Source organism: Erythrolamprus reginae, chromosome 2 (genome assembly GCF_031021105.1).
Source record: "Erythrolamprus reginae isolate rEryReg1 chromosome 2, rEryReg1.hap1, whole genome shotgun sequence".
In the NCBI taxonomy this organism is placed as follows: domain Eukaryota; kingdom Metazoa; phylum Chordata; class Lepidosauria; order Squamata; family Dipsadidae; genus Erythrolamprus; species Erythrolamprus reginae.
Genome location: NC_091951.1, coordinates 145,615,198 through 145,631,330, shown reverse-complemented (window position 1 = coordinate 145,631,330; position 16,133 = coordinate 145,615,198). Strand labels below are relative to the sequence as shown.

General features: G+C 41.0%; 1 protein-coding gene across 1 annotated transcript; it reads right to left on the bottom strand.

The window, feature by feature from the left end:
• Positions 1–8,843: 8,843 nt before the first annotated feature.
• Positions 8,844–16,133, bottom strand: SCO1 (synthesis of cytochrome C oxidase 1). Its single transcript, XM_070739781.1, has 6 exons — positions 15,737–16,133; positions 14,768–14,858; positions 13,895–14,092; positions 12,125–12,217; positions 11,529–11,644; positions 8,844–9,561 (listed from the first exon to the last, which is right to left on the bottom strand). Exons 1-6 carry the CDS (start codon positions 15,884–15,886, stop codon positions 9,421–9,423), a joined length of 789 nt encoding a protein of 262 aa, XP_070595882.1. The 5' UTR covers positions 15,887–16,133; the 3' UTR covers positions 8,844–9,420.

Here is a 16,133-nt window from a genome sequence, read left to right as displayed (position 1 = left end):
GCACAATTTTGCTTCTGTGCATGCGCAGAAGCAAAAAATTGCTGAAAATCACACGCACACAAGCATCACCTCACACAAGCATCACCTCACACAATTTTGCTTCTGCATATGTGCAGGTGCAAAAAAATTATAGGCAAGCATCCCCTTGAGCGATTTTCCTTCCACACATGCACAGGAGCAGAAAAAGCCAAAATTTAATTTTAAAAATAGCACTGTGCATGGACTGGCAAAGACAGCACTGGAGCTGTCATGAGCAAATTGTGAAATCAGCGGACCACTACCAGACTACCGCACCGATAGTCTGGTAGTACCGATAGGAACCCACTTCTATTTATAATGCCTTGCTAAGACCACACTTGGAATGCTGAATTCAGTTTTGGTTACCATGATGTAAAAAAGACGTTGAGACTCTAGAAAGAGTGCAGAGAAGATCAACAAAGATGATTAGGAGATTGGAGGCTAAAACATATGAAGAACGCTTGCAGGAACTAGGAATGTCTAGTTTAATGAAAAGAAGGACTAGGGGAGACATGATAGCAATATTCCAATATCTCAGAGGCTGCCAAAATGAAGGAGTCAAGCTATTCTCGAAGGGTAGGACAAGAAGCAATGAGTGGAAACTAATCAAGGAGAGAAGCAATTTAGAACTAAAGACAGTTAGAACAATTAATCCATGGAACAGCTTGCCTCCGGAAGTTGTGAATTTTTTAACACTGAAAGTTTTTCAGATATTGGATAACCATTTGTCTGAAGTGGCACAAAGTTTCCTGTCTAAGCAGGGAGTTGGGCTAGAAGACCTCCAAGATCTTTTCCAACTTTGTTATTCTAAGATTCTAAGTCACGGAACATATCAAGCTGGCAAGCAAAAATGGGGGGGGGGGGTTGTTCATGTGCACATGCGGGGGATCACACACAAATGTGCAGGGGATGAGATGTGTGGGAGATGCATTGCATTATAGGTGTGGGCACTTACACACATGCGACAGTGCACGCTCACACACTTTTGGCACCCGAGGGGAAAAAGGTTTGCCATCACTGGGCTAGGCTGACCTCAAAGCAGACAGTGAAGCAGTGGAAGTGATGTGCTGGTGCCTGGAGGCTGTTGGGGCCTGGATGGGTGTCAACAAACTCAAACTCAACCCGGATAAGACGGAGTGGCTGTGGGTCTTGCCTCCCAAGGACAATTCCATCTGTCCGTCCATTACCCTGGGAGGAGAATCATTGACCCCCTCAGAGAGCGTCTGCAACTTGGGCGTCCTCCTCGATCCACAGCTCACATTAGAGAAACATCTTTCAGCTGTGGCGAGGGGGGCATTCGCCCAGGTTCGCCTGGTGCACCAGTTGCGACCCTATTTGGACCGGGAGTCACTGCTCACAGTCACTCATGCCCTCATCACCTCGAGGCTTGACTACTGTAACGCTCTCTACATGGGGCTACCTTTGAAAAGTGTTCGGAAACTTCAGATCGTGCAGAATGCAGCTGCGAGAGCTATCATGGGCTTTCCTAAATACGCCCATGTCACACCAACACTCTGCAGTCTGCATTGGTTACCGATCAGTTTCCGGTCACAATTCAAAGTGTTGGTTAGGACCTATAAAGCCCTTCATGGCACCGGACTAGATTATCTCAGGGACTGTCTTCTGCCGCACGAATCCCAGCGACCAGTTAGGTCCCACAAAGTGGGTCTTCTCCGGGTCCCGTCAACTAAACAATGCCGCTTGTCGGGACCCAGGGGAAGAGCCCTCTGGAACCAACTCCCCCCAGAGATTAGAATTGCCCCCACCCTCCTTGCCTTTCGCAAGCTACTTAAAAACCACCTCTGTCGCCAGGCATGGGGGAATTAAGATTCCTTCTCCCCCTAGGCCTTTACAATTGTATGTATGGTATGTTTGTATGTATGTTTGGTTTTTTATATTAAGGGGTTTTTAATTTGCTTTTAGTATTGGATTATTACTGTATACAGTGATCCCCCGATCATTGCGGGGGTTCCGTTCCAGGACCCCCCGCAACGAGCGGGTTTTCGCGAAGTAGCGCTGCGGAAGTAAAAACACCATCTGCGCATGCGCAGATGGTGTTTTTACTTCCCAGCAGCAAGGAGCCGAAGATTGGGGTTTCCCCGCCGCCCACGCAAACTCCTCGCTGCTGCCGCGCCCGCCGCTCGCCCGCCCTGAAAGGGAAAGCCCCCCCAGGCCAGCTCCGATCCCCCCAGGCCGGCTCCGATCCCCCAGGCCGGCTCCGATCATTTTAAAACAGGCGCGCCGCTTCTCCGCTGACTCCTGGCGAACTTCCCCGCTTTAGGAGTCAGCGGAGAAGCGGCGCGCCTGTTTTAAAATGATCGGAGCCGGCATGGGGGGGCTTTCCAGCAACCCCCGAGCCCCCAACCCGGGCTCGGGGGTTGCTGGAAAGCCCCCCCAGGCCGGCTCCGATCTTTTAAAACAGGCGCGCGGCTTCTCCGCTGACTCCTGTCGAACTTCCTGGGCGAAGGGCGAAGGGCGGGCGAGCGGCGAACGCCGGGCGAAGGGCGGGCGAGCGGCGAACGGCGGGTGGCCGGGCGAACGGCGGGCGAGCGGGTGCTGGGGGGGCCTTCGCCCTCCCGCCAGCAAGAGGGGGAAGACCCAGGGAAGCCGCCCAGCAGCTGATCTGCCCGGCGCCATCTACGCATGCGTGCCCATAGAAAAAAGGGCACGCATGCGCAGATGGTGTTTTGACTTCCGGGTTGAAAAATCGCAAATTAGCCTGTTCGCAATGGTCGGGAACGCAATAACCGGGGGATCACTGTATTGTTTATGATTGCTGTTAGCCGCCCCGAGTTTTCGGAGAGGGGCGGCATATAAATCCAATAAAATGTAAAAATGTAAATGTAATAGCGATAGTGTTAGAGCACCCATAATGTTGCAACATACTAGGGGTTTTTTTTCCCTTTCTGATTTTCCTTAGATTTTACCCACACGTGACGATCCTTTCCCTCACCTTGTAAATACACAAATAAGCCCTCCTATTCCTATCTACAGTATATACTTGTACTGAACATGCACCATACGCATCTTCATGGACCAATGGCTAGAGATGAAATATTTGGTTTCCTTTCATTCTTTAAAAAAAGAAGGTCACAGAAATCTGTTTATGGAAAAACAAAGGAATCATTACGAGTCAGTGATGCAGTAGGTTTTAACATTAATTAAAAGGAATATTGATCTGGGGTTTGCCGAGCAATTAAGCTCTGCAATGGCATTAGAAAAAGATAGATACTTCCACCTTTTTTTTTTTTTTACATAGTATTAATTTTAGCCTCATTTTATAGATTTGCAACAGCTCTGGTTTTTTCCTTCTAAAAACAACCTGTGTTAAGCATTTTATCTGTATAACATTCCATACATCGCATCCTTTCCTCCTCCCGCCCACCCCCGCTCCAACCAGTTGGCAAATTTTCATAATTGACAATGGTTTCGAGTGTCCTCTTCTGACTGAGCAAGGTATGACTTGGGCAGGCGGATGGAGAGTAGCTGGAGGACCTGTCTCCTTCCCACCGACTTTGACTCCCCAGTTATTTACAGCACATTATGGAAAGTGGAAGGCGTGCCAGAAGGAATTTGTTTTCCCCCTTGGAATGCTGCAGTTGTCCCTTGGTGTAATGAGATCCCCAAAGGCCTCAGCCAAGAAAGTGCTGACAAAAGTGAAACTCCAAAGGGCAGGGAGCAAGAATAAGCTAGTCGGCTTAAGAAAAGCTCCAATCAAGTCCACACACACCCTAAAAGAAGCTATTCTTTATTAAGGCAAACACAACCGGCAACGACACTATCATGTGCAGGGCCTTTCAACTCCGGCCCTACAATACTTTTAAAATGATGCTCATGAGAAGTGTGGCTGCCCCATTTTCCAAACACTCAGCAACAGCCTGAACACTTCCAGAGAAAGATTTTGAAAGGAAAATCTGTTTAAAATGCTTGGCCAAGACACTTAAAGTTCTCTGTTTAGTTGGTAAGTGGAAGCAAGTTGAAAGGATCTCATATTCCAATTCCTTTCTTGGGGGCCCAGCTCAATATCTACTATTTAAGAGATCCTTTCAAAACACAACTTGTAATTCATACTCTGAGAAGATATTTATTCCTGAGTAGGCCAATTATCCAACTGTTTTTCTTTTATCCTTCTCCCCAATTAATAAATTATGCTTTTATCTAGCTAACACCCACTTGTTTCTGACACAATAATTTCCTCTTCATTTTCCTCATCAGTGGCTTGCTCTGTGCTTCTCACTACCTTCATTTTTGCTTGGGCGATATCCTTTTTGACTCAAACCATTTATCTGTGTTCATAATTTTGTTTTATGTGGCATTTAAATGTAGGTATTTGTATTTATTAGATTTGTATGCCGCCCCTCTCCGAAGACTCGGGGCGGCTAACAACAATATAAAAAGACAATATAAACAAATCTAATATTAAAAACAATAAAAAAAAACCAATTTAAAGAACCACTCATACATACAACCATACCATGTATAAATTCTATAAGCCTAGGGAGAAGGGAAATTTCAATTCCTTCATGCCTGACGACAGAGGTGGGTTTTAAGGAGCTTGCGAAAGGCAAGGAGGGTGGGGGCAACTCTGATATCTGGGGGGAGCTTGTTCCAGAGGGTCGGGGCCGCCCCAGAGAAGGCTCTTCTCTTGGGTCCCGCCAAACGACATTGCTTAGTCGACGGGACCCAGAGAAGGCCAACTCTGTGGGACCTAACCGGTTGCTGGGATTCGTGCGGCAGGTGCTACGCTTTCTCCTGTAATGTGTCAACTGGGTCTTGGGCCACGATAATTTTTTTTTGAAAGCTACAGTTTCAAACACTCCATTAATCATGTCATTTGCAGATTATCCTTAATTTAAAGCTACAATTAGGACTGCAAGTTCTGTCACTAAGCAATGATTGTTAAGTGAATCATGCCCATTGTAACAGCCTTGTTTGCCATGGCCATTAAGCAAATCTGGCTTTCCCCCTCAACTCTGCTTGTTGGAATACCCCTGTGAAGGTTGTAAGTGGTGACTGCGTGATCCCAGGCATGGTATTTGTAGTAAATTTCTGTTGGCTGCCAAGCACCTACATTTTTTCTCATGTGACCATGGGGACAGTGACAGTTATAAATATTGAGGACTAGTCGCTGGTCAGTCACCTTTTTTTCAGTGTCAGCAAACCTTCCACTGGTTGTTAAATGAATGATCATAAGTCAAGGACTACCAATAACACAGACTGCATTCTCCATAATTGGCACTACTGTATCAGCATTTGGTATCTTCTTACAATAAATCTGTACTTTATTTCAATATTGGTCAAAGTATGTTTTGTGTATTAGAGGAACTCAGACTGTATTATTCAGCAGCTTTAATTTTTCATCCCAATGTAATAATTGAATGAATCATAGAATTTCAAAGAATCCTGACAATTTTGAACTGGTTCCTCAAAATATATTGTAGAATAAGGAACATGGCCTTGGCAGAGATAAGCAGGAACCATTATCTAGGCAAAAGGGGCTGAAGAGTGGGTTTTTTTTTAATCCAGAACATTTGGAAACACCTCAGGCAGACACCTCCCTAATTCAGTGAAGTAGAAGGAAAAGAAATAGGTACAGTGCAATCAAACTTGCAAGATTCTGTTATTATAGAATCTTAAAAGCCATAAAAGCAGCATTAGCCTTCCTGTGATATTTCCTGGCCTGGTCTAAGTGTTAGGGCTGAAATATATAGTATAAGACCCACCGGAATATAAGCATATATAAAGGATATCACCTTAGTTTTGTGTGTGGGGGGGGAAGGAAAATAGGGAAAAGAATATGCTTACCAGGTATTCATCTGGCTAGAGTCCTTAGTTTGGTCAGCTTCAGCACATTATTTTATTCCCGGGTTAAGGGTTTAAAAAAAAAATATTCTGAGAGAGTAACAATGAAAGAGCTTGTAAGCCAGTAAGAGCTGGGAACATCAATAGAACCTGGAAAGAAACAGTCTGAGCAGGTAGAGCAATGGAAAAAACCCTGCAAAGCCTTAGGGCTTGGAAAATTCTTCAGAGATTAACAATGAAAGAGCTAGGGTACATTAATAGCACTTGGTTAGGGCTGGAAAGAAATATCTGGAGCAATTAAAGCAATGAAATAAAAAACCTTACAAAGACAGGTTTTGGAATACATTCTTGGCAAAGAGTAACAATGAAAGAGCTTGCAAGCCGGTAAAAGCTGGGAACGTTGTTAGCACCTGGTTAGGGCTGGAAAGCAACTTACTCAGAGCAAGTTACGAGTAATGAAAAAAAACCTGCAAAGACTTAGAGCTTCACAGAGAAACAATGAAAGAGCCTGCAAGGTAAGAGCTGGAACGATCATTAGCAGCTAGTTAGCGTTGGGGGGCAGCTACATTCAGAGTATAAGCTGCACCATAATTATTAGCCTCTTTTAGCCTCTTTTGGTCTTATGCACCAAAAAATACAGTACATCATATTGTTAAATCATTTCCCCCCCTAGCATTGTCCCACAAGTACAGGGTCCACATTTTGCAAATCAACTCAGCATTGATCCATTGATTGCAACAGGAATTGACCAATTGACTTGTTGCTCAAGCCTGACATCGTGGGTGGCCCAAAGCCTTCCATTTGGTTTTCATGCCGAATGCAGTAAGAGAACTCATCGTCTCCCGCTTTCTCATCTGTTGCCTTAATACTAGACCAAACTGTCATATTGTTACATCAAATCCCTGATGAAAATACACATACAAACAAATTTCAGTTGATTTTGCTTTTACTAGAGCCTAATATATCAGGATAAAAACAATATATTACACATGGTCATATTTTAGACTGGGTCTAAATCCTGCGTCATGGCTCAGAATCCCGAGTCTTTCAGGATTGGGAGGCATAGAAGTCGAAAGAAAGAAAGAAAGAAAGAAGGAAGGAAGGAAGGAAGGAAGGAAGGAAGGAAATCGAGCCATGCAGGTGGGTGAGCATGGTAAGCTCTATTTATGCAACTGGCAGGTACACACATCCATCGCTTGCATAAATGGGGCTACGTGTGCGAGTTCCTGTACCCAGAACCTTCTTCCACCACCTCTCCACTGAACTGCAAAGCTGGTAAGATTGGAGATAGATAGACCCCTTCTTTAGACACGAGGTCATATTATATAAAGTCAGTGATTCAAACTGCTGAATCTTCATTTAGAATGCAGTTCAGATAAGCACTCTGTTGCAGTTTCTTCCCTATCTGCTTAATAAGAATTTACATCATATAATTCTCACTTTGAACAAAATTTACAGAGCAGATTGGGTCTTAGCTATCCAAACGTGAGCTCATTTTCTAAGGTCCAAGCTGATTCCATTATTTGACTTAGAGCCGAGGTAGGCAAAGTTGGCTCTTCTATGACTTGTGGACTTCAACTCCCAGAATTCCTGAGCTAGCTCAGGGATTCTGGGAGCTAGCATGCTAGCTCAGGGATTCTGGGAGTTGAAGTCCACATGTCATAGAAGAGCCAACTTTGCCTACCCCTGACTTAGAGCAACAAGTAAACCAGATTTCTTTTAGAACTTTCTGACTACTACTAGATGGCTATTTGAACTGCAGTGTAACGGCATTATTATATATTCATAAACAGTTGTGGGTTTTTAAAATTATTTTAAACAGCTACATTATTTGGGAGCCATGGATTTTAAAAAACACACAAAATTTGTAGGGTTGTTTTAATGAACTGGTGTCAAGCAGGAAGTGGTTGACACATATAATCTAAAATTATTATTATTATTATTATTATTATTAGTAGTAGTAGTAGTAGTAGTAGTAGTAGTAGTAGTAGTAATATTTGTATTCTGTGCCCAAGCATCATTTCAAGAAATCTAAAGGCATTTAAAACCATATTCTGCTTGACTTTTCCTGGATAGCTGATTTTTTTTAAAGTAACTCTTGGTACTTCTCACTCCTACATTCACATAGAGTAAAGTACAGAGCCATCTATGCATGGAACAATCCTTAACAGCTGAGAATGAGGTTCAAATTTTATCAAAGTCCCCAAAGCACTTGGTGCAAGCTGACCCAAGGAAATTCTTGATGGACACTTAGATTAAAAGAGTCTGTCATTCCCCCACACACCCCATTTGGCTTCACAGAAGATATTTCAGTTCTAGGAGAATCTTCTTACATGAAAATACTTTTCTGAAGGAAAACAAATTTAGCTGGATACTTTCCCAAGGAATAACTTTTTAGATACAAGCTGCTCAAAACAGTGAAATCTATGAATGTATTAATTGTCAGTCTAAGCGAGATGATAAAGAACTACAGTACTACTGTATTTTTCAGAGTATAAGACGCACCTTTTTCCTTCCTAAAGAAGGCTGAAAATTCAGGTGCGTCTTATACTCTGAATGTAGCTTTTTTCGAAGCTGTTTTTTCCCAGCCCTAACTAGGTGCTAATGATATTCCCAGGTCTTACCTTGCAGGTTCTTTCATTGTTACTCTTTGCAAAGAATGTTTTCCAAGCCCTAGGTCTTTGCAGGTGGTTTTTTTTTCATTGCTCTGACTTGCTCCAAATGTTTCTTTCCAGCCCTAACCAGATGCTAATGATTTTCCCAGCTCTTACTGGCTTGCAAGCTCTTTCATTGTTACTCTCTCTGAATAGGTTTCTTAAAGCCCTAGCCAGGGGATAAAATAATGTGCTGAAGCTGACCAGACTAAGGATGCTAGCAAGATAAATATCTGGTTAGCAGATATTCGGTATTTTATCTAGTCAAATATAGATAAAATTGTCTGTTATTCATACTTACCTAATTTAATTAGCCACAAAAATAGTTTATACCTTATCTCCTTAAAGATTTTAAGATGAGAACACAGGTTTTAAGTTTCTTTCACTTTATTTCATCATTTGTGCACCACACTTGATTTTAGAGTGAAGCTTGCCATCCTACCATGCTGCTTAATAGCAGCCATATTGTAAACTACTGAATATTTCAAAAAAATGAAAAGTGACACTCTGTAAATGTTCATTGACAAAGGACCAGAAGCCCTGCTTCCTAAAAGAAATGCATAAAACTTGAGAGAAGCCAAATCCCAATGGTATCTTCAGTATAGGTCAGTTTAGCAGGTGTCTCTTCAGCAGGTCAAGAACAAGAACTTCTAATGAAGAGAGCACTGTGGTTTCTGTTTGGTGGCTTTTTCTGAGTAAATCTAATTCAACACCAAAGGCATTTAATAAGCCACCGTATAGCTAAGGCATATCCAGATAAATTATCATTGGTGAAAAACATCCAATTTCTCTTCAGACCTGAGTCTTAGTCTATAGGTATAAGTGTAGTAAGTTCAACTGCACCAAGAAGACACCACAGCAGACCCCCTGTGTCAGTATTTCCTCCAATTAATGTCACAAACTGCATTTTAGACTTTCTTGCCTTTAGACTTGCTTAGTCAAAGAACTAAGTTCCTTTTTCTTTCTTGTATTGTTTCATGTGCCTCACGATGCTGCCGGCAATTTCCAGGTTGTTCTTATTTTGGCCAAAATAATCAACAAATTGGCCATCAGGTCCAACAAGGTACATTATAATAGTGTGATCCACCTGCAAGGCAAACACACCCAATAAATATAATACAACAACAACAACAAAAGCAGAGCCTCATACATTTGAGTGTGATAGTGTGATCCACCTGCAAGGCAAACACACCCAATAAATGTAATACAACAACAACAAAAGCAGAGCCTCATACATTTGATGTTAAGACTACAAAGCAGCCAAGACCTATTTTGAACTGCTGTACGTTTGACAAAAGGTAGGCTACTTAGAACCAAGCTTTCCCCATCATCTAAAAATTAAGTAAATATTCAGGAGTATAAGAAAAAAACATCTTTTGTAAGGCACAAGAACAGTACTGAATTTCTTAAGGGCAGGTCAAGAGCAGCAGAAAGAAGCCAATTTAAAAATAAAATATTTTTTCTTTAAAAAATTATATTTATTGAATATTTACAGGCTATAAAACAATACACTGACATAACAGAATGTTCAAGAAGTGCGAGTACAATCATTGTTTTTAGTTACATCAAACATACACACCTCCTCCCCCCTCCCTCCCCCGGCTGCCAGTTTGCAGCTATGCTTTAAATTTATTTTCCCAGTGTTGTGTAACAGCGATGTTCTCTATCTATATATTTATACAGTTATTTATCTCAGTTTTTCTTTTCTAAGTATTACATTTTGTATTATTATTATTATCATAATTATAATTAATTTAATCTCTAAAAAGGAGTCAACGAATAAATAAAATATTATTTTTTCTCTGTTTGTGATGTTTTTGTGTATCCAGATTTGTTTTAATTTTTGTTCATTTCGGGATTTTCTTCTCTCTCTCCCTGACGTTAATCCAATTGTAGAAATTGACCCAAGTATCTATTTCTTGTGTTTTCCTATTGTTATTCATTTTAAAAAAAATAAAAATAAAATATTTTTTCATAAGCAAACTACTCATTTTGGGCGAATCAAAGTCCGTACCAGAGCCTACAATTGACACCTTGGGGGTTTATAGTTTAAAGTACATTTAGGAATATTTAGGCTAATAAAAATGCTTATTTCATACAACAAATGTTGAAGTTATTCTGTTTGATACTTGCCTTTTATGGCCATTGTCATTTATTATCTGGCGCCCTCTCCTGTCTATCTTTTGATACTTGACCAATTTTAGCTTCCCTTAGGAAGATATCTGACTTTGTCCATGCTCAAAACTGGGCCCGCTGTGCAGTTGGATGGGAAACCATCAGTCCAAGCTGGACTGAAAAGATGAAACAATGCCAAAGGTGACAATGGGTCTGTATGCTAAAGTTGCATTAATGAGTCACCAAAGTTATTGGCTGAGCCATACTTTAAAATGTCTTCACTTTTTAAAAACAATTATCGAACTCTATAATACATTAGAAAACATGTTCAAAAACTTAATGCCTAGAAAATTCAAAGACCTGTCCAGGCAATTACCAGATGTCAAGACTCGAAGACATGCTTGCAGAAAGACACAAGCCTGAACTGAACTTTTCAAATCCCAACATGGCCTTATTAAAAGTTGCTATGAATACTGAAACTAACCTCAATATCAAAGAATAATGTTTTCAGTTCTATTGTTGACAAGGTATTTTCCAATTTATTTATTTTTATTGTTTAAAATAAAAAATGTTCCAACAAATGTTTCTCAAAGGAAAGAAGATCACCAAACTATAGCTTCCCATCAATCAGGAAAAAAAATTACTTGGCCAAGTACTATCTTCTCACAAAGAAAACCTTTTGTTTAGAACAAAGTACATAGTTGTCTCCCATGTTCTCTATGATAACTGTCATTTCCATTTAGATCTATTTTGTCAAATTCATTCAGAAAAGTAGCCCAGTTGTAAGCAAAACATTCTCAGCTCCCTTCCCAATGTTTTGTATACTTCTAGGGCTGTTTTGCTCACTGCTCATTCACATTTTGTTGATTCAGTTGAAACATCTCTCTCAGGCTAAAACCTTTACCCATTGATGGGAAAACGCATATAAAATGTACTTACTATGTAATCATTATCCTCATCTCTGGGACCTGGGCTGTAGTAGACACGATAAGCTCGAGACACTTGATCAATCTGTTCTTTTGTACCGGTCAAGCCAATCAACTTTGGTGAAAACTCTTGAAATGTAAAAAAAAAACCCAATAAGATCCAATGCATTAAAAAGGCATTGAAAAGTGAACTTTGTCTGAACTGCAAGTTAAAATGGTGAAGGCGAATCTTTTTTTGCTCAGGTGCCCAAAGGGCGCGCATGCAAGCCCACATTCTTAATGCAATACACTTTCCTGCACGCACAGCCCCCTACACTGTGCTCCCGCTCATGTGCGCAGATGTCACTGAAGCCTTCAAATAAACTTCCGGTTTGGCTTTTATTGGCCCTCCACAGGCTTAAGGCCTGTTCTTCACCACCCACAGGCTCCAGAGGCTTTCCCGAAGGTTTCCCTCCCGCCCTCTGGAATGCCGAAAATCAGCTGGCCAGCGTGCAAGTGCATGCTGGAGCTGTCATAGGGCAACATCTTGAGTGCCCTCAGATATGGCTCCAGGTACCACCTGTGGCACGTATGTATAGAGGGTTCAATAAAAAGAAAGGGTAAGTTTACCTTTAACGTATTTGGCAACGGCTTCTTCATTGTCCCTTTCTGGATCAATGGTGATGAAGAGTGGAGTGACATTAGGCAAAGATTGGATCCTACCTGTCATTATAAAAGATAATATTTAATCTCCAAGCAATCAGCCTCAAGACTGTTTTTATTTTCAAGCTTTTAATTTAATCCCCCAGATTAAATCTCTTGATAACCCTGAACACAAATACCTGCACCCCTTCCCAATCTGTTCAAGCCTATGCATAGTCAGCTTCTCCTGGATGTTGATTTAAACTTTTTATGTGTTTTGGTACATTTTGGTCATGCCTTAAAGGATAAGATGAATTTAGGGATAGAATTTAGCTTCCCTGAAGTCTCAACTAAAATAATGGATGAAGGATAGAATGAGGATGATTCTTTTTACAGATATTGGTAGTCTCAAATCCAATGTACTCTTTGAATACAGTGGCTAGGTAACAGATTGTTATGATATGAAGTTAAGGTTCGACAATAAAAAGTAGGATAAATGTAAAATAAAAGGTAGGATAAAAGGCAAAATCTGAATGAATTTTTATGGTGGACTTAAATTTTAATTGCCATTACAATCAAGTTTTGTGGCAAAAGGTATGGCAAAGGTTTCACAGGTGATAAGGTTATGCTAACACTGAAATTCCTAGAACTCTATTCTAGAAATGTAAGATGAGGGTGTGTTGCTATAGACTCTGTTAGTATTGCTCTGATTTTAAAGTTAGTAAAGGATATTGTCAATATTACCACGAAGTTAGTTTAAGGACCATGTTTTCCTGAAAATAAGCCCTCCCCCCAAAATACAATTCCTCTGGTTAGGGAAACTGGAAATCAAGTAAGATGGCAAGAGGAGCCTCGTCTTCGTCCACATGCCCCAAAATTATAAGACCTCCCCGAAAATAAGGCCAAGTGCTTATTTAAGGGTTCAAAAAATATAAGACAGGGTCTTATTTTCAGTGAACCAAGTTATTAGGATCTATGCTAAACTCAGTATGATGGTGAGTATGAATTTGTTTGTCAAGTGTATTATCAAACTGGAAATTACTACTGTATTACTCTTAAATCTTTATGGTTAGGTTAAATCTTACTATCAAGTTAATAAGTTTAATTTATTTAAATTCCAAATGGTCTAAAGTAAAAATAAGTGTGATTAATAATATTATGTTGAGTTTATAATAGGCAGGGATAATTTTTATGAATAATGGTATTACTGTTTTCCCCAAACTAAGACCCTGGCTTATATTTTTTTGAACTCTGAAATAAGGCCTTATTTTCGGGGAGGTCTTATTATTTTGGCCATGCACTGAAAAGCCCGATTGGGCTTATTATCAGGGGATGTCTTATTTTGGAGGAAACAGTGCAGTAAACGTGAGTCCCTTTTCTTGCTGTTTCCTATGCAGAAATTTTCCTTTATAAACATGGGTACCAAGTCTTTAATTTCCTATACTATACATTTCCCTTTCATCCATGTTTATTGAATATAGCCAAGTTTTAAATGGTTGTAAAATATTTCTACACAGATTTTTCATCATGTACTTTGATCTCCCTCCCATCATCCAATCGCCATAAACTCTCTGGAAAGAGGGAGTGGTTTAAACAGGCCCAAATCATAAAAAGGTAATCCTGAGTTACAATAATTTCCTGGTCAAGAAAATGATAGTCTGACTGTCTCACATAGAGAATTATTTCAGTAACTCTGGAGTTGGGTGTTGCCAAAATCCAATCAAATTAAAAGCTCAGGTTTCAGCAGGATTTACTTACCAACTTCATCCACTGCTAGCATCATTTTTTCTAGTTCCTCTGGACAAATGTCAGGGCAATGTGTAAAACCAAAGTAGATTAAAACCCACTGGCCCAGATAATCACGATCTGATTTTGGTTGTCCATGGTGATCAACAAGTGAGAAAGGGCCTCCTAACAAAGGCTTTCCAATGGATCGGACACTCTCTCTCTTCAATGCTAAAATTTGATGACAAAATTAGATTATTTGCCTGGATCTTTGATGGAAAAAATCTTAAGATTTCAACACAAATTTTTACACGTACATTCCTAATTCTTCATCTTTTTTTTTTGCTATCTGAGAGACAATTTAAAATGTGTCTTTTCTTAGAACCTGTCTGGGCATCTTTTTGTTTGTTTTTATCTATCTTGGGGGTAAAAGCTTCCAGTATCTTTCAAAATCTCTGCATAAAATGATTTAAGATCACTTATATTCTCTCTTGTTGGATTTAGATTTAGGGGCTTTAAGTATAGCAGAGATTTTATTGCTTAGCAAAACTTGCACGAGGAAAAAACTTTAACATTTACAATACCTATACATGCATAAGTCAATTTAAGTTAAGGACAATAAGCAGAACCATGACACATTTTCAGGCATATCTCAGAGTAGTAAGAAACAACTATAAAGATAAAAAATGTACACTTATTTGTACCACTCCTTCATATGCTTGTATCACAACTTCCAGAATTCCTAGCCAAACCCAACACACCTAGAAACCATCAGTTTAGAGAGAGAGAAAAAAAAATCAAAACTACCCAATAGCCATTATTGGTCATATATGCAATTCTTTGCACAACCCATCTCTACAAAGCAATAATAAAAATAATAATAGAATGACTGCAAATAATACCCACCTGCTTCTTTCTCTTTCTTCAAATATTTCAGTACTCCTAGCAACCCTCCTCCAATCACAGCTGTGACTGCTAAACTCTTCCAAGTTACTGGCTACTGGGAAAGAAGAGAACATGAAATGTTCATAAAATAAATGCTGTAATGCCAACCCGAGCCCATTTTTCATAGGAGCGCTAGTTGTGTGATGTTTGATGGTCTATCCTTATTTCACTATGCACTTTTACATTTCTCCACTAGTCCCGTAGGGCTGAACTGGTTTACTTTCAGCCTGCATGAGGACAATCAAAAGCAAGGCGGAGAAAGGAGACGGAAGAGCTCCTTCAAGTTCACGGATTCATATCACACAGGAGGGGGACTCTGCACCTTTGAGTAAATTCAGCCAGAGAGGCGATTCAGCCAAGTGTCATTTTTCCAGCTTCACAGAATGACCGACCTGCTATCCCAACGGAAGCACCCTCTTTGGCCAAGGTGAGGCCAATTAACAATGCATAGTGAGGAACATATGAAGAATGGTTGCAGGACTTGGGTTGAGAGAAAAGAAGGACAAGTAGAGGTGATCTGATAGCAGTATTACAGTATTTGAAAGATTGTTGCAAAAGAGGAAGGGGTCAACTTATTTTTCAAATAAGAGACACAAGAGACAATGGATGGAAACTAACCAAGGAAAGATGCAGCCTGGAATTAAGGAGAAACTTAACAGTGAAGACAATTAACCAGTGGAACAGATGGCTTTCAGACTTTGTAGAGCTTCATCACTGGACGATTTTAAGAAGAGACTGTGCAGTAGTGGAAGATCTCCAGGTTGAGGTAGACCTAGAAGACTTCCCAGGTCCCTTCCATGTCTATTCTGATTAAGATTAAGGTTGCGCGCAAAGGCGCCTAAGAAGGCCTCTCCCCGGCGCCCAGCGATGCAGCGCTCGCAGCAGCCTTCGGTTTCTAACACCCTGACTCCTACAGCCGGAATGCCTCACCCCGGATTTCTTGAAGCCTTTCTGCCTCCTGCTCGTGGGTGGGGTGACCAGGGACCGAACAGGACAGCAGCGCCAGAAGCAACACGGTACAAACGCTGGACGCTTGCAAAGGGCGAACGCCACCAGGCGAACCCGCATCGCTCCCGCCATCCTCCCTTCCCGGACTCAACGAGACAGCGCGCCCGACTTGAATTTCCGGGACAGACCGGCGTCCTGGCCCTGCATTGGCTTCAAGGCTGTCACATGGCGTCCCGTACGCTCCGAGGACCGCAAGGGGCGCTCGCTATGCTACCGTCGCCCTTTTAGGCTGCTTATTACGGTTTGCATTAAGAAGCGGGTCTCTTTGAAATTCAGTCCTTGTCGAAGTACTTACTTACTGTTCCTTGTTCGCCTGTCT